At 44.9% G+C, this 18,869-nt stretch overlaps 1 protein-coding gene across 3 annotated transcripts in view; it reads left to right on the top strand.

Annotated features, from left to right (window-relative positions):
* The window catches only part of LRRC72 (leucine rich repeat containing 72), a 22,880-nt gene extending 4,011 nt beyond the window's left edge, over nucleotides 1–18,869 (top strand). For 2 of the 3 annotated variants that reach the window (XM_066585208.1, XM_066585207.1), the window contains exons 4-9: nucleotides 1,480–1,561; nucleotides 7,268–7,381; nucleotides 11,256–11,345; nucleotides 15,960–16,112; nucleotides 17,187–17,217; nucleotides 18,420–18,869. In XM_066585208.1, coding sequence (XP_066441305.1) covers nucleotides 1,480–1,561; nucleotides 7,268–7,381; nucleotides 11,256–11,345; nucleotides 15,960–16,112; nucleotides 17,187–17,217; nucleotides 18,420–18,585 — 636 coding nt within the window. In that variant the 3' untranslated portion in view covers nucleotides 18,586–18,869. The remainder of the gene's footprint in view (nucleotides 1–1,479; nucleotides 1,562–7,267; nucleotides 7,382–11,255; nucleotides 11,346–15,959; nucleotides 16,113–17,186; nucleotides 17,218–18,419) is intronic. The other variant, XM_066585209.1, reaches the window with a different exon arrangement.

Raw genomic sequence — 18,869 nt, 5'->3', positions numbered from 1 at the left:
AAGCACAGCCATGGTCCCGGACATTGAAATGGCCGAAATGCACAAATACAGTCGGGTGAATCTGGCCTTAAGAGACTCAGAGGCTGTGTAGCATAACCACGCCTACTCAATACTACAGCTATCTCTCTGTCTGTTTCATCCTCCTCTTGAGTACGGCTGGTCTATTCCTCCACACTGCTGATAGGAGCAGAAAATTTACCCAGAGTGAATTACAGCCCTCTGTAATAGTAGCTTTCTCTGCTCCCCATTCACATCGGCGTATTTTCTGTCTGTATAGTGTCTCTATTTTTAGCAGTTTTAATACAGACAGCAAACAACACCATTATTTTGCATTGATAGATTCAGATGTGCTTCTTTTTTATGGCCCGATTGTTTGGTATATATGGACAAAAATTGCCTATTAAAGTCTTGGGGAGTGCATAAAAACACAGCAAATACGCAGCTGCATGCTTATTCACTGCATTTTTAAATTTATATTGCTAGGAGACAGTAGGGAAAAAATGACTTCAATTGGGCCTTAACAAAAAGCTTTGGCTCCCCCATCACAATTCATGAGATTTCAGTACATCTATCACATCTCCAGTTGACGTCGCTAAAGGGCCACTTTAGCGAAAACACATTTTTCCGTGTCTGCCCCCTCACCTCATTGCCTGTCACACTCTGGAGGTATCTTCTGTGTATAGAAGTCACTTCCATGTAGTGCAGCCTCCTATCTGATGCTTATCAGGCACCATCTTTGACAGTGAGATTTTTTTACTTTCAATTTCAAATCCATTCCATGATGCATCAGCGCAGAATTATCTGAGGCTATAACTTATCCGCCTGCTGGGGGGAAATTTAATCCTTAACTACTATATTCGCCTAAATAAGCTATAGCCCATAAGTATACAGTTAGGAAGATGAGCTGTGATCTCCTCTATTAGAACTGTGTGACAGGAGCTGTGTGATCATCGTCAGTAACTCTGATAGCACTGTCATGTAGCATCACACAGACTTGGAAACTGACTAGAAACGGAACACATAACCCCAAGTAGATCTGAGCTGGTCGGAATTGAGATCACATGACCTTCCAAGGAAAAAGAGGTTAGGAGTTTCAGATAGAAATAACTAACCAAGGTAACACTAGCTCACTTATATATACTGGGGGATAGCTACATCATGAATGAAAAAAAAAAATCACCGGAGTGGCCCTTAAAAAGTTACAACTTTACTGTTTAGCAGTAAATAAAGAGCTTCCTGTGAGCCTCATTGGGAAAAAAAGTGATAGTTACTGCGTTGCTATAACACCATGTGACCTCTTTGGCCAATGGTTGGAGGTCTGTATATGAGAATTTTGTGTTTTAATTTCCTACAGATTCATTGTGTACTGAGATTCCCATTGCAATAACAAATGGTCTTTGGCGCCTTCATCAGGTTCCCAGTTGAAATCCAAAAATCTATTTTTATGTGTTTTCTTCAAATTCTTAATTTGTATTTCAGATATCAAATGTAAACTTTCTAGGCAATAATTTCCGGCTGGCAGAGTTATATCTGAACAGCAATGAACTAAGTGATATTACAGGTACTGTACCGAAAGAGGCTCTAGTTGTCATCCTGGAGTGTGCAAAATTCTGTATAGCTGAAGGGAAATTTCAAACTCAGAGTTTTACAAGATAAGTAATGTAATGTATATACACAGCGACTCCACCAGCAGAGTAGTGAGCGCAGCTCTGGAGTATAATACAGCATCAGTACAGGATAAGTAATGTATGTACACAGTGACTCCACCAGCAGAGTAGTGAGCGCAGCTCTGGAGTATAATACAGGATGTAACTCAGGGTCAGTACAGGATAAGTAATGTAATGTATGTACACAGTGACTTCACCAGCAGAATAGTGAGTGCAGCTCTGTAGTATAATACAGGATGTAACTCAGGAACAGTACAGGATAAGTAATGTATGTACACAGTGACTCCACCAGCAGAATCGTGAGTACAGCTCTGGAGTATAATACAGGATGTAACTCAGGATCAGTACAGGATAAGTAATGTAATGTATGTAAACAGTGACTCCACCAGCAGAATAGTGAGTACAGCTCTGGGGTATAATACAGGATGTAACTCAGGATCAGTACAGGATAAGTAATGTATGTATACAGTGTCTCCACCAGCAGAATAGTGAGTGCAGCTCTGGAGTATAATACAGGATGTCACTCAGAATCAGTACAGGATAAGTAATGTATGTACACAGTGACTCCTCCAGCAGAATAGTGAGTGCAGCTCTGGAGTATAATACATGATGTAACTCAGGATCAGTACAGGATGAGTAATGTATGTACACAGTGACTCCACCAGCAGAATAGTGAGTGCAGCTCTGGAGTATAATACAGGATGTAACTCAGGATCAGTACAGGATAAGTAATGTAATGTATGTACACAGTGACTTCACCAGCAGAATAGTGAGTGCAGCTCTGGAGTATAATACAGGTTGGCTGTGGTTCTTATTGGTACATACAACTTTTTGATTGCTCTTTATACAATTCTTTCCAGCAGATGGAGAAAATGCAACGCTAGGATTGCATTTTTTTAGGCAGCTTTCATCATGCGGAATTAGTAATGTGATATTTTAAGAATTTGGACTTTTACCGGTGATAACAAATTTTAATGTTTTTATTTTTTGTTGCAACAATCAGGAAAAGGATTTTGTAAACTTTAATACCTAGATTTTTTGTACTGTAAAATCTGTTTCTCGTTTCGTTCATTGGCCGACACAGCTTGACCGTGGATATATAGCAACTGCTGATTGGAAATGGACACCAAGTAGAAAACACCGTCACTGAGGCAGAAGCCACCTATTTTCAATATGAATTTCACTGACTAGATGCCTAAAATAATACCTTTTCTTAGATACTAGCTAAAAAAAGCCAAAAAAGCTAAAAAAAATGAGGAAATGGATAAATTATATTTCAGTTTAATAACCGAAACAAATTTTGAAGCGCTAGTAGGGTCTGGAATTCCAGCCAGCAGTGTGTTGGACTAGAAGACCCAAGCATCGGCTATTAAACTGAAATATAATTTTTTCATTTCCTCATTTTTTCCCTAGGCATATTGGCTTCATTGCTGAATTATTCACAGGGCCCAATGTGTATAACACTGGCCTCCTTCTGGTTGTTTTTTGTGTTTGTTTGTCCATGGATGGGTGATTTTTCTATAATCCCCATTTTTTAGCTAGTATCTAATAAAATGTATTATTTTAGGCATCTAGTCAGTGAAATTCTAAGTAGAAAATGAGTTGGCTCCTCCCTATATACTCCCTGCAGACACTCAGCTCATCCGTTTTGTACGCAAGCAGGGGGAGCGCCCCCGTGGTGCCTGATACCATACAGTAGCGCAGGAACTACCTTAGGAAGGTGCTTGTGTGACAACAAAGAAAAACCCCTGCCAAGGAAAAGAACCCAAAAGCAAAAGAAAGAAGACCCTTATCGGGTGTGTGCTGTATCCCCCAATGAACGAAACGAGAAACAGATTTTACAGTGAGTACAAAAAAATCTAGGTTTCTCGTTCTTATCATTGGGGGACACAGCTTGTCCATGGGATGTCCCAGAGCAGACCCCCGGGGTGGGAACACCCGCTCAAGACTTCTGAGAACGGTCCTTAGCCGTTTGCAAAATTGTCCAGACGAGGGCCGCATCAGCTCCTGCAGAGGTTTGCACCTGGTAAATTTTTGAAAAAGTGTGCAGCGATGACCACGTTGAAGCCTTACAAACCATGGCAGCAGAGTCCCCATTTCATATTGCATGCGAGGCCCCCAATGCCCGAGTGGAGTGTGCTGTGATGTGAAAGGGCGGAATCTCACCCTTGGCCTGATATGCCTTATCCACGACAGAGCGTATCCAACGTGATATGGCCCCCTTGGAAGCAGCAAGGCCCATCCTTGGGCCATCTGGCACCACAAAAAGAGATCCAGAGTGCCTCAGGGTAGCAGTCCTGGACAGGTAAATCCGCAGCACCTGTACTAAATCTAACTTGTGCAGAGCCTGTTCTTCTGGAAGAACCACATCAGGAAAAAAAGACGGTACAACGACGGTAGACTACCTGTCCTGATGCACGGTTAAGGGTGGCTTCGTGGAGAGGGCTGTGAGTTTAGAAATTCAATGTAAAACGGTGACTGCCACCAACAAGGTCACCTTGAGGGTCAAAAGACACATAGATTTTGACTCTAATGGTTTGAACGGATGTGACTGTAATGCCTCCAGCATGAAATTAAGGTCCCATGGAGGAATGGTAGACTGAAAAGTTGGGGCAGTGTGCAAAACCCTCTGGAAGAAGGTACATACGTCCGCCTCAGCTGCCAACAGATGTTGAAAAAGAATAGATAGGGCGGACACTTACCCCTCCAATGAGCTAAGACTCAAGCCTAGGTCCAGACCCTCCTATAAGAATTCCGGGAAGTGAGACAAAGAAAAATCAAATAGGTTCAGGCTGCGGCCTTTGCACCAACGAAAATAACTCCTCCAAACATGATAATCGACTTGGGAGTATGAGGCCTTTCTGGCCTTTATCATTCTATGAATTAGTGGCTGGAAGAAACCATGCTTTTTCATAACCATGGTCTCAACCACTATGCCGTCAAATGCAGTCAAGGTAAATTGGGATGGAAAAGGGGGCCCTGCGAGAGTAGGTCGACTCGAGGTGGAAGGCACCAGGGTGCTTCGTCCAGCAGCTAGATTATATCTGCATACCATGTGCACCGGGGCCAATCTGGAGCCACCAGAATAACTAGGCGATCCTCTGTCTTGATGTTTTTGAGAAGACGTGGAATCAGGGGAAAGGGAGGAAAGATGTAAGGGAGCCGAAAGTCCCTCCATGAAATCACGAGGGCATCTACTGCCCGAGCTAGAGGGTCTCGAGACTGTGACACGAAGACTGGTTGCTTGTGATTGAACCTGGATGCCATTAGGTCGACTTCTGGGCTTCCCCACCTCTGATATATCCTTTGGAAGACCTCCGTGTAGAGTTCCCATTCCCCTGGGTCGACAGCCTTCTCACTGAGGAAGTCGGCCATCCAATTCCCCTCCCCCCTGGGAATGTGAACTGCCAAGAGAGCCAATAGGAAATCGGCCCAGTTGAGGATCTAGGCCACTTCTGCCATGATCCCCACGCTGTGGGTTCCACCCTGGTAGTTTACACATGCCACAGCCGTAGCATTGTCCACTTGAATCAGCACTGGATGACCCTCTATTTAAGGGGCAAAATAGTCGAGGGAACAAAGAACAGCTCACAGCTCCAGGATGTTTATGGGAAGAGCTAATTCCTGTGCGGCCCACGTCTCCTGGGCTTACCAACCTTACCATGGTCCCCCGAAACCCGAGAGGCTGGCATCTGCTGTCAATACCCGCCACAGAAGATGGGAACCCAAATCCTCTGGTACAGGGAGGCTATAGTCCTGTTCCACTTGGAAGAATGAACCACTGCAATGTCCGTACATAGAATTGGCTGAAAGGCATTGCCTCAAATGCGGCGACCAGCAGCCCGAGCACGCTCATACAATGTCGTAGAGTTACTGGACAGTTCGTCATCAGGGAATGCGACCGGACCTGAAGCTGACACAACTTCGTTGGCGGAAGACGAACTCGGGCCTTGTCCGGGTCGAACTTGAACCTCAAAAAAATGAAGTTCTGAGCTGGTATTAGGGAAGATTTGTGCTAGTTGACTATCCACCTGAAACTGGATAGAATGTCTAGGGTGATATGCAGGCTCTCCAGACTGGCCGAGCAAGATGGGGCCTTCATCAAGATATTGATGAAGATAGATGCCACCACCATTCTGAGGGATTCCATATGAAACGGTTTTACCCTTACGCACCGATTTAGGCCTTTGAGAGCTAATGCTAGACATATTTATCCATCTTTTTTTGGGATCAGGAATATGTTCAAGTCAAACCTCTCAAAATGCTGGTGATCCGGGACAGGGATTATCACGCCCTGCAGCAGAAACGTGTGAACTGCCAGAGGAAAGGCCTCAGCATTGCGTTGTATATGGACAGAATTATTCTCAAGTGGAAGTGCCAGGAGCTGCGCCCCTAGCATAAATTTAGGGGGAGGGTGTAAAGGATGTCAGACGTCGCTAGCGCTGCTTACTTACCTGTTCTTCCTCCTCCCTTAAAGATAGAAATCCACAGGGTGGGGGAAGGGTGGCTCCAAGAGGACCCTATAGTTGGCGGATCATGTGCTTGAACCAAGCCATGCCACCTTGTCTTCAAAGGCAGGGAAGGCAATGGGCAGGAATCGGATGGCCGTTCACCTTCCTAGTGTGGGGGTAGAACAGAGAGTGATACTACTCTGTCAGCCTCTTCTAAGCGGCCCAGAAGGACCAGTGCTTGTCTGTCTCCTACAGACACTAAGCTAAAACCAATTAGCTGAGTGCCTGCAGGGGGTATTTAGCAAGTGGGAGGAGCCAACTTGTTTTCTATTTAGTGTCTATCTCCAATAAGCAGTTGCTATATTCCGAAGGTCAAAGCTGTGTTCTCCAATGATACGAATAAGAAACTTATTTTTCCTAAGAATTTAAAAAAAAAAACAATTATTTCACTTATTTTTACTTTTGTATTAGTCCCTTAAGAGACTTGAACTTGTGATCATTTGATTGCTCATACAATAGTATAGTATTGTAGTATACTGTATTCTGGCCTGCAATCTGTTAAGACGTACCACAGGCATGTTTTAACAGGCAAACATTCATAGCTAGCCTGACACCCAAGGGGTTAACAACGGCTGTTGCTGGCAGGTCTCATCTGTCAAAGATGGCCGACACCCGCCATGTATGAATCAGGCTTGATATGCAATGACACCCATCATGTGCTGGATTTGTATGCCACACGTTGGAAAAGTAAAGGCTTGGGCGGATGTTTGTGTCCGATAATTGGCTTATATAAAAGGACCTATATATGGTGGGAAGAGCAGGCGCTCCCGCAGCGCAGATTACTTCAGGAGCGCAGTGTTGTGGTCTTCTGGCAGGTCACAGACTGAAGCATACATAGTGGACGGAGCGCAGGGGCCAGTGGTGCAGAGTATGTTAGGACGTGGGCTGATCTTACGGTGGTCTCTGCACTCATGGGCTGATCTTACGGTGGTCTCTGCACTCATGGGCTGATCTTACGGTGGTCTCTGCACTCATATGACGATGTTACAGAGGACATTCTTTTGCCTCTCACACACTAATATTTTTTGAAGCATTCTCCAGAGATATCACCATTACTAGTAATCCTTTCTTTCCCCCCCTTAATTCCAGGATCTCTGAAGCATTTAACTTCATTACATACGCTAATGTTGAATGACAATCATCTGACAAATCTTCAAGCAACCATGAAGGAACTGAAAGGAATGACAAATCTTCGCATCCTAAGTAATCACCATCTGCATTCAGCAGCCATACTGCTATAAATAAGAGCAGGTGCCAGTCATCCTGCAGAGTGCGTGGTACACCCCACAGTTTACACCCCGTAGCTTCCTATGTTGGTTGTGCCGTTCCCAAACATCGATTTGTCCTAGCACAGGGCCTGTAGATAAAGTTCCTCCATTGTATCCACTCTCCTACCAAAAGCAACTGGACACCTGAGCAAGAATCCATAGTAATATTTATTTCCATGTGTTAATACTTAGTGGGGCTCCTTCGGCACTAATGACATTGTATACTCTCTGGCATACTAATGTCGGATACACTTCAGCTGGTATTTCCCTTCAGTCATCCTGCAAACGTCTGGCAAGTTCCCTCAAAAAAAGATGAACACTGTTCATATTTACTGACCTGACTTTCCAAGATGTTAAGTAGGGTTCAGGTCGGGACTCTGTGCAGCCGGTGCAATCGAGGAACATCCATATCCTCAAACCAATGTAAATAGTGTTGGATTTGTGACAAGGTACATTGTCTTGTTGGAAGTATGGCTGACCATTCCCAAAGTATTGCACATTGTCAGCAGCTCATTATTGTCTAGAATGTCAGGGTGCGCCTTTGTGTTGATGGTTCTTACCACACCAACCAATGAATCAAGACCATGCCACGTAAAACATCCCCAGACCATATAGGAAACTCCACCGTACGTTACTGTTGGCACAATACACTGAGGCTGAAGACGTTCTTCAAGCCTCCTCCACACCCAGGTATGTCTGCCTGATTTGAAGATGGAGTAGCGTGATTCATTAATCCACAGCATGTTCTTCCATTGCTCAACTGTACAATATTGATGGTCCTTGCACCATTGTAGATGGACCGATGCATCTTCTTTGAGAGAATTTACCAGACGTTTGCAGGTTGAATGGGGGGAAATACTAGCTGAAGTGGATCAGACGTTAGTAGAAAGTATACCATACAGAGTACCCAATGTTATTAGGGCAAAAGGAGCCCCACAAAGTATTAACATATGGAAATAAATACTAAGTTTAATTCTTGCTCAGATGTCCAATTACTTTTGGTAGGATAGTGTACGCTGATTGATTAAATTGACTGTTACTGCAATGAGCTTTACCTATGCTGAGGATAGGTCATCAATGGTGTAGTCCTGGTAAACCCCTTTAAATACTGTGTGGTCTAGGCTAGTGGAGGAGTTAACACCAGTTTCCCTAGCGCTCCAAAATAGTGGAAGGGTTAACGTTAGCTTCTTTGATTGTCTAGAGGTAAGGGATTGATTGTTAGCTTTCCTGCTGGTCTAGGGTAGTGGAAGGGTTAATACCCATGGTTTCCTTCCCTCCTAGGTGTCAGTGATGTTTACTATATCCGGTCTCTGATAGGGAGCTGAACACATCGCTATTGCACTTCTCTGTACATATTAGTGCCGGGCAGGGACTACCACACAGCCATCTCTGTGATTGGGCTGAGCGTTTTTTGAGTGATCTGCCCTATCATTAAGGAAATGGTCTTGGGGATCTTGAAAGGCTTTGTGTCCAGACTTGAGCCTTTAAGACACATACCTTATATATTCTGCATATACACATAATAGGTACCCATACTATGCAGCAGTTTTCATCCTGATATTAATGGTTCATGAATATAACACCAAAGGTACAGTCACTATTGACACACGGGGAACGGCATTTTGAGCCAGAGAGCAGGGGACTTATAATGGCTTATTCACATATGTGATTTCTTTTCACAGACTGATGGTCCGTATAAAAAAAATTGCAGCATGTCTTATTCTGATGTGATTCTCAGAATCGCTCATTCAAGTCAGTGGGTGCATTAAAAGAGTGTAATGCACTCATGGCACGCTGCGCATTCTTGTTTTTTTCACACACCCATTGACTTTGGTAAGAGTTTCAAATTAAGTTAATCAGGCCACCTTCCATTTCTTTTGACACATATGAAAAACGGATGGCACTCACATGACACTCCTGCATTAAAAATGCAAAAACTGATGTAAAAGCACACAGATACTCGCAGTGAAATCGCAGTTTTTCACTGACTGAAGTTGCACCCGCCCATGTGTGTAGGCATCTTTCACATTACACCTTTAGTGTACATTTACTGTATGCACCAAATTGCATAGCATAGATGGAACCATTGACTCCCATGTACGCCTCCATCCAGGTAATATCTGTAATTTCATCTATTTGTTTTCTACTGCATGGAGTATTGCACAGGTCTGCGCTATCCCATGCAGAGTAACCCAATTAAAAACATTTATGCATTTTTGTACACGAGACGACTGTTGGGCACTTAAGCGCCTGACAGTCATCCCAACGGTTACCGCTATTGTGCTTTCACCCAGGGGCGGTAGTCACTGAATGGAGGCGGAGCGCGCTAGAGATCTCTTCCAGCCACCCACCTCTATTCACAGTAAGGGCCATTGTGCGCAGAACGATTATCGTTTGGTTAATTGTTGGATCATGCGAAACCGAACAATAACTAAACCCTGCCAGCGACTGAATGACGAACGATAATTCCTTCGCTTATCACTCACTGTTCCATTTATGCAGGCATGAAAATCAAACAAGGATCGGCCCGTGTAAACAGGTAGTCCATCTACGAGCGACTGCCTGTTTACTCTGAATGGAGGCGGGTGGCCAGTGGAGATTGTGGCGCGCTCCACCTCTATTCAGTGAATGATTATCGCTCCTGTGCAACAAATTTTTAAAACATTTTCGTAACAGAAGGTAAAATTAAAACCTGCCGATTATACTGGTAAAGCTGAATAACAGCGGCACGTCGCGTTTTCAAGTTATTTAATTAACCCCTTAGTGAGCAAGCATTTTTTTTGTTTTCAAAAATCGTAACTCCTTTATGTATCCATCTACGGCGCTGTATGAGGGCTTGTTTTTTGCGGAACGAGTCGTATTTTTCAATTGTTCTATTTAAAGTACCATATAATGTGCTGAAAAACTTTTAAAAAGTTCTAAGTGGAGTGAAATGAAAAAAAAATTCCGCCATCTTTCAGTCCATCTTGTTTCTACGGCGCACAAACTGCAACAAAAATGACCTGATAACTTTATTCTATGGGTTAGTACGATTGCTACGATACCAAACTTATGTAGTGTTTTGTTTTTTTTGCTGTACTACTTTGACCTTTTTTTAAAGACGTTTAATTTTTTGAAAATTATTTTCTGCCGCCATCTTCTGCGCTCAATAACTTTTTTAATATTTCCGTCCACATAGTTGTGCAAGGGCTCATTTCTTGCGGGACGTCCTGTAGTTTGCATTGGTACCATTTTAGAATACATACAAATTTTGGTTCACTTTTTTGTTGCAGTTTTTCTTGGAGACAGAATGACCAAAAAAGCGCATTTCTGGCATTCTTATTTTTTTTTCTCCGTACGACGTTCACCGTGCGAGGTGAATAATGCATTACTTTGATAGATCGGGCTTTTACAGACGCGGTGATATCAAACATGTAAATTTTTTTTGCGATTTCGATTCTTTTATTTAGTCTAACCACTGACTTGTAAAAGCACAGTTCATTAATTACAGCTTACTGGTGGATGATCCGCAGTGTTTACGCCACGAGGAAACATACCCTATATGTTACATAAACCTACCCTTATAGTGTTCAGTCAGCACACGGTGTGTAACAGGGATTGCGAAATAGTTGCACAATCACTGTTGTTATTCTTGTTATTAAGCAGGTTAATAGCGAGCCGACCGGATTATTTGTATAGGTAGATTTCCAAAAAATAAAGTACAGCAGCAAGTGGATTACATCATTCCCCATAATTAGAAAACCTTACGTGGCAGAAAAAAAACGGATAACATATTTGCTTTATATCTCCATCTCTCTCGTCCTTTTCAGGTTTATTCCATAACCCACTGGAGCAAGACGCCAGTTACCGCCATACCGTCCTCCACCACCTTCCTTCAGTACAGCTGCTCGATCGTGAAAGTTAGTGCGTCTGTTACTTATTCCAGATGCATAGTTTTTCCTAGATGTAAATCCGCACCACGACAAGCCCCACATGTGTCTAAATGGAAACAGACCCGCTGCCCGCAGTTCGCATATTTCCTGCCATCTTCTGAAACAAATGACAAACTGCAGTCACAAATTACGGCAGATTTGTGAAGTCAGAATGCAGAAAATCTGCACAATTCCAGGCGGCTGCTTTCTGTTGTTTAATCATGTGTGGCAGCAAATTTACATCGCTGTCTTTATGAGGCCAAAGGGCGGGCTCCGCACCACACGGAGGTTTAAAGAGCAGCGGGGGTGTAGAAAGTTATATAAACTGGAAGTTTTAGTAGAACTGAAACAAATACAAAACAAGCTAAAAATATACAGAATGTGGAAACAACAAAATACTGAGCGATTCTAGTATAAGGGTAACCAGCTGTGGAGAAGGATAGGTCCCAGCAGGTCAATCCAGCTATGCTGTATGGGGGAAAGTATGGGAACACCTGACCATCGTGCCTTTATGATCTTGTTGGACATCCAATTTCAGAGTCATGGGCCTTAAAGGGGTTGTACCAGAATTTCAAGTTATCCCATATCCATAGCATAGGGAATAACTTGTTGATTGTTGGGGGTCCAGTCTCGAGAACAAAACTCCCATGTCCCGCTCTTCTGTCATATCTTCCCTCACAGTGATGTCACTATGAATGGAGCGCTGTCTTTGGGAATTTATGCCATATTTGTGAGGTAAAAACCAAAATGCGGCAACAGCACTCAAAATACATTTGCTATTAGAAGTATACATGCCTATAATCAATACTCTAACCACATTAAATAATGCAAGGTTCTTGGTGTATAATTTGATCAAATTACTTTGGCCCATCAGGTCCAGGTGACCAAGCTTCAGATGGGTCCTAACTAGAGATGAGCGAACATGTCCGTTATGGACACATCCGCACCCGGACACCGGCTTTGCCGAACACTGCAGTGTTCGCGCGTAAAGGTCCGGGTGCCGCCGGGGGGCGGGGAGATGCGCGGCGGCGCGGGCGGCAGTAGCGGGGAACAGGGGGGAGCCCTCTCTCTCTCCCTCTCCCCCCCACTCCCCGCCGCACCCCCCCCCCCCCCCCCGCGCTGCCACGGCGGCCCCCGACCTTTTTCGCCCGAACACTGAAGTGTTCGCAAAGTTCGGTGTTCGGGCGAAAAAGGGGCGGGGCCGAACGTGTTCGCTCATCTCTAGTCCTAACGCTAATACCAGGTGGTTTAATCTTAACCTGGGAAAGTTGGGTTCCTACCTCTCAGAATGCTCCTCTCTTGGGACTAAGCCTACAAATAAAACCAGGGAAGGTAGGATACCATTGATGTCGTCCAGGAGGAGGGACAGAAGGTAAATGGGCGGCAGGTGTGCACGACCCAGTGAAGGCAGACAAAACTTCACAACATTTATAGAAAAAAGATAAAATAGGTCAGCACTTCCCAATAGAAATCCATGGGTTTCCCTTTGGATTTCTGTTGGGAAGTGCTGACCTATTTTATGTATATTTGGGAGGTAAGGTTCTGATGTTGGGAGAGAAGGTCCAATCCACAATCCGCGCTCCATTTAATCTAAGAAGTGTTGAGATCAGGACTTTGTGCAGCCACTTATTGATGACCCAGGATAAGTCATCAATAGTTGATCACCGGGGACCTGCCACTCAAGATCCCAGCTGATCGCCCGGCCTGCTGTCAGTGAAATGGGGTCAGACGTCATCATCAGGGTCAGAGGTGGAAGCGTTGTATAGGGCTTCACGCCGATTGAAATCAATGGGAGCTGAAGCCTCCTGTTACACTTTTGATACTTCCGGCTCCAGCACTGGGGTTAGCCGCTGAAGTATAATAGAAGCCTTCAGCTTCCATTGATTTCAGTGGGAGTGATGCCCTCTATGGTGCATCTGCCTCCAACCCTGATGATGACATTTAGCCCCTCTGCACTGCCAGTGGGCTGGGCGATCAGTTGACCGTTGGGGATTCCGAATGGCGGGTCCTTGGTTGTCAACTGTTGAAGACCTATCCTGAGGATAGCCCTTCAATACAATTTGCCCTGAAAATGTCTTTAAGTTCCTCCACACCAAACTGATCACCCCATGTCTACATAGAGCTCGCTGTGTGCGCAGGGGCGCTGTCATTGTGGAACAGGATGGGGTCTTCTTCAAACTGTTACCACAGAGGTGGAAGTAACTGTTATGTGATATGTCTTTGTCTGCTGCGGCATGAAACGAGTATTCTCATCTGAGCCAATCATGGTTATGATTGGAATACACCTCTATACAAAGTGTCCGGGGTGGGCAAGTGTAGAGAACCAGACAAACACCTTTCCACTGCTCCAGAGTCCAGTGACGACGTGCTTTACGTCCCTTCAGCCATCGCTTGGCATTGTGCATGCTGGTCTTGGGCTCATATGGAGCTACTCCATCATGGAAATCCATTTCATGAAGCTCCTGATGCATCTTGTACGGACGTCACTTCCAGAAGCAGTTTGTAAACTGAAGTGAGTGATGCAACAAAGGACCAAAAATGCTTAAAATGTGGGGTGTTTCTTTACATGGATTTTAAAACTGAAATAAATGTGTGCGACATCAGTGAGCTCTTCAGGGCGACATAATCTAATATCTACGATTTATGGAGATTACACGGCTGTATCCTGGATTGCATGCACCTGTTTACAATGAGTGTGGCTCAAACCTGATAAGAACTGATGTTCACATACTTTTGGCCATATAGTCCTGTGGTGGCAAAAAATGGCACATGTGCCACAGGGGGGAACTTAGAGCCCTCTCTGTGGGCACACATGCCGACATCTGAAAGTAATTACCAGCCGGGGTGCCGCAGCTTCCCAGCTGGTAATCGCTCAGCGGCACTGTTACAGGTGCACAAACTGACGGTAGTGTGTGAACCCTGCTGGCAGTGTGTGCACCTAGTTTCCTCCTCCCATGACCTCTCCTCCTTGGTTCCGCAGGAGAAGAAGGTATGGGAGGAGGAGTGAGGGCGCACACTCTTCCGCCCACAGTAGCATCGAGCAGAGAAGCTTTGAGGACAAGGAGGAGGTAAGTATGTGTTCCAGGGGGGTGCTATTACTACTGTGGCTACTGTGGGGGTCACTATTACTACTGGGGCTGATATAGGGGTTAATGTTACTACTAAGGCCACTGTGGGGGTCACTATTACTACTGAGGGCCACTGTGGGGGTCACTATTACTACTGAGGCCAAAATAGGGGACACTATTACTACTGAGGCCGATATAGGTGTCACTGTTACTACTGAGGCTGATATAGGGGTTAATGTTACTACTAAAGCCACTGTGGGGGCCACTGTGGAGGTCACTATTACTACTGAGGCCAAAATAGGGGACACTATTACTACTGAGGCCGATATAGGTGTCACTGTTACTACTGAGGCTGATATAGGGGTTAATGTTACTACTAAGGCCACTGTGGGGGTCACTATTACTACTGAGAGCCACTGTGGGGTCACTTTTACTACTGAGGCCAAAATAGGGGACACTATTACTACTGAGGCCGATATAGGGGTCACTGTTACTACTGAGGCTGATATAGGGGTTAATGTTACTACTAAGGCCACTGTGGAGGTCACTATTACTACTGAGGGCCACTGTGGGGGTCACTATTACTACTGAGGCCAAAATAGGGGACACTATTACTACTGAGGCCGATATAGGTGTCACTGTTACTACTGAGGCTGATATAGGGGTTAATGTTACTACTAAGGCCACAGTGGGGGTCACTATTACTACTGAGGGCCACTGTGGGGGTCACTATTACTACTGAGGCCAAAATAGGGGACACTGTTACTACTGAGGCCGATATAGGGGTCACTGTTACTACTGAGGCCACTCTGCATGTGGCAGCATACCTGACTTAGGATATGTCTACACGTGGCAAAAATGCCGAGGAATGTCTGCAATGGAAATTTCTGCAGCAAATTCCGCAGCATTTCCTCAAAGAAAAAAAACCTGTCAAAAGCCGCACCATTTTGACTGGAAATCAGCCGTGTATCCGCAGCTGATTTCATACTATGCGGGGCTCCCCCTCACCTCCTCCAAAGGCTTCCTGCTGTCAGCGCTCCCCAGACTCCCGTTCTCAGCAGCCTGGTCAGGTGCGGCGCTGCTGGTCAGTTGATGCTGGTCAAGTGTGGCCACTACAGGCCGCTGGAAACCAGAAGCCGGGGAGCGCTGAAAGCGAGAAGCCTGCGGAGGAGGTGAGGGGGAGTGCCACATAGTATGATATCCGTCAAAATCCACACTACTGGTACTCCAGTGCTCCAGCTAGAAAAAACACACGACCTTCTATTTGAAACAACCCTGTCCTTTTTTATAATGACGGAGGTATTGTGATAAGCCCCGCCCCCTGATGTGTTGGCAGTTTGCAATAAATAAGTGGGTTTTGGGTTGCAGTTTTGGCACTTGGTTTCTAAAAGATTTGTCATCACTGATATAGTCTATCTAAGGGCCTTTAGGCGCCCAATAGTCGTCCCATGGGGAGGGACCCTAACTGTTGATAATGAAAGAGTAAGAGAGAATGGAAATGATATTCATGGCTTGTCAATGTCTCTTTCTGCAGACGTCACTCAGAAGGAGAGAGAAGAAGCTTTCCAGCTCTTTCATCCTCACAGAACGGCCGTTATACAGTCTCTGGGTTTTGGGAGAAGAACGGACTCGGTCCTCAGTAGCAGAGCTGCAGCTCAGAGCTCCATAGGCCACAGGTCATCCAAGAGTAAGTTATGTGCTATCTGCAATAGACCCCGAGGCTCTGCCGTGTAATATAACTTCAGTGGACCAGAAGTCATGATATATCACTGCAGCCAGTTGCAGGAGCATTTACAGGTATTACGTCACTCAATTAAGGGTTTTCAGGATTTAACATGGAGTATGATCAGTTGGGGGTCTGACAGCAGCCCCCACTGCCCAGCAGTGCTCCATGACTCTTCTCTACCCTACTAGCTGTATCCATACAACCGTGTCTAAATGCAGCTCCGTATGGTCCCATTCAGATGAAGTAGGCCCATCCGTATCACCAGACATGCTCATATGTTCATGAAAAGCGATTCTTTGAGCGACGCGGTTCCTTCGCCGAATAATAATGGGAGGGTCTCTTTGGTCGGATCACTACTGATTTTATATTGGTGGCATATCCTAAATTAATTAAAAAAAATCTCTGGTTAGTTTTTACAGAAAACATAGTAAGTCCTGCCAAATGACAAACTCGGCTTTCCTATATCTGCTTATCCCCTAAGGGGACAGGTAGTGACTGTCATTTGAGCTGTTTTACTAGAAATGATAAATGTCTTATTCTAAAGACCGGCACACATCTGACGTGTAAATATGGGGTTCAGTTTTTACTCGCTAATTTAATGCCCCCTTCAAAAAGAAATATCAAAAAGTGCCCTGGTTGTTGTTGGCAATCTCCTAAAATATCACAACTGCTGCTCCACTTGCAGTGTTTTTCATTACCCTGTCTCTTCCTCCTCTACAGCAGTTGCTTGCGCCGGCTCTCCCCTCCCTTTGGCAGTCGCTGTGCGCCAGCTCCCCCACCCTGATGTGGCAGACCCTGTGCCACGGCTCTTCCTCCCATGTGGCAGTCGCTGTGTGCCAGCTTTTTATCCCCAGCAGCAGTCGCTGTGCCACAGCTCTTCCTCCCCTGCGGCAGACGCTGTGCGCCGGCTCTTCCTCCCCTGCGGCAGACGCTACAGAAAAAAATCTGGAACATGAGATTTATAACTTGTGTGACACTTTAGGGTTAAATCTGTGAACGTATGATTGGATTTCCAATAACCTTCTGTCTTTGCAGGAAATCGTGCCATTACAAGAAATTCAAACAGGTAAGAAAACTGTTGTTCTTCCCAGGACTTTAACGACAGTGAACCCAACCGCAGACACCGGAGGGTACCTAGACCTAGACCAACGTTTCATACTCAGGTCTCAGTAAGGTATAAGTGGCAACAAGCCACTTAATACATTCGTTGAATTCATCAGACGCCCACGCCCAAATCTATGCCAGCTACGAGCTGCTGTAGATTTCAGCTGTAATTTAGGCTAGAATCTGAATGTGATGGACCACGAGCGGCCATGTCCTCTAACATTAGGCCTACCACTTGATGAGTTAGTGGTGACATTCCTATAAACCTTCAGAAAGTTGCAGTTTTTGCCACTTGCGCTAAAATTGCTTCTTTTTGACACCACAATTTTCACTCCATAATTTTTATGTGATTTTGGCCGCCTGTAGACATCATACTGCAATATGACAGGCAGTCTATCAGCATTCAGGGCTAACTGACTAGTACCATGTGATCTCATCGCAGGGGGGCTGTTTGGGACCCTGCAAAACTAACCAGGTGATTTAAAGGCCAGCATTACAATCCACAATCAGGGTGATCGCAGCCAGCACCAGTATTGTATGGAGTGGGATCGGCTCCTGATCCCCTTCCATACAAACCCTAAATGCACAGAATATAAATGTACATCCTCTTTCGTTAAGGGGTTAATAGAAACTGTGCCTGCAATACTAACCTGGGTCACTGCAATATGGACAGGGCTGTTTGCTTCTGGCTGTGTCCGCACTGACAGCATACCTGGCTAATATGTGATCGGTGGTGATCCCAGGTAGCACACTCTCACTGATCTACTATTGATGGCCATCAGTAGTTTACAACACGGACAGTGTCTTTAAGGTTCATCCCAGAAACCCCCACAATGCTGGGTAAATCATGGTATTACCGCAAATTGTCGCCAACTTCAGTGTTTCAACGTGGGATAGTTCCTTGCATCCTATAAACATCACAGTGACATTTACTGCAACGTTTTCACCCAGGTGGGACATCGCAGGCATTGTCCACGTTTGGTAATAATCATCTTTATTTGTATAGCGCCAATTTATCCCGCAGCGCCACAATTTAACTACAACTCACAGGCTGGTCTGTTTCAATGGGATCAAAGGAGTCGGGATCAGGGGAATTTTGCCGCACGAGTCGCCATTATTCCTTATTGTACAGGATATTATTAAGTCTCTCAACTTTTTTCATAGGAATAACACAATTACCTTTGAAGATAAAGTTCTACTGAGAGGATATCAAAGATCGGTTATGCAATTTACACTCTTTGATTGGAACAAGATCCTTCTATCCAAACTGGATCACTCAGAAGAGAAGTTCGCGGACGAGCCTCAGTTAATAACTGTCACATTTCGGTGATGGTAGACTGATAAGCCAAATGGAAATGATGTGAGAAGACTCAACCCTGTAATCACTGTCAGGGCTGCTGAGGCTCAACGGCTGATTGAAAGCACCGGATTCCAGTATGCAGTGTCAGCCCAATCCTACTAGTATTTCATCTGCCACAAAAGTCAGTACAGTTGTCAATATCTCTATATAGGATACGTATTGAAGAGGAACCCTATTCATATCTGCTGTTATCCTGAATGGTGCAATAAACAGCCCCGAGCTACACGTGACAGATAATAAAGTTATAAAATCTA

Source organism: Eleutherodactylus coqui, chromosome 12, assembly GCF_035609145.1.
Source record: "Eleutherodactylus coqui strain aEleCoq1 chromosome 12, aEleCoq1.hap1, whole genome shotgun sequence".
NCBI classification, from domain to species: Eukaryota; Metazoa; Chordata; class Amphibia; order Anura; family Eleutherodactylidae; genus Eleutherodactylus; species Eleutherodactylus coqui.
The sequence above is the reverse complement of the archived record's forward strand: the minus strand, read 5'-3'. Positions and strand labels throughout refer to the sequence as shown.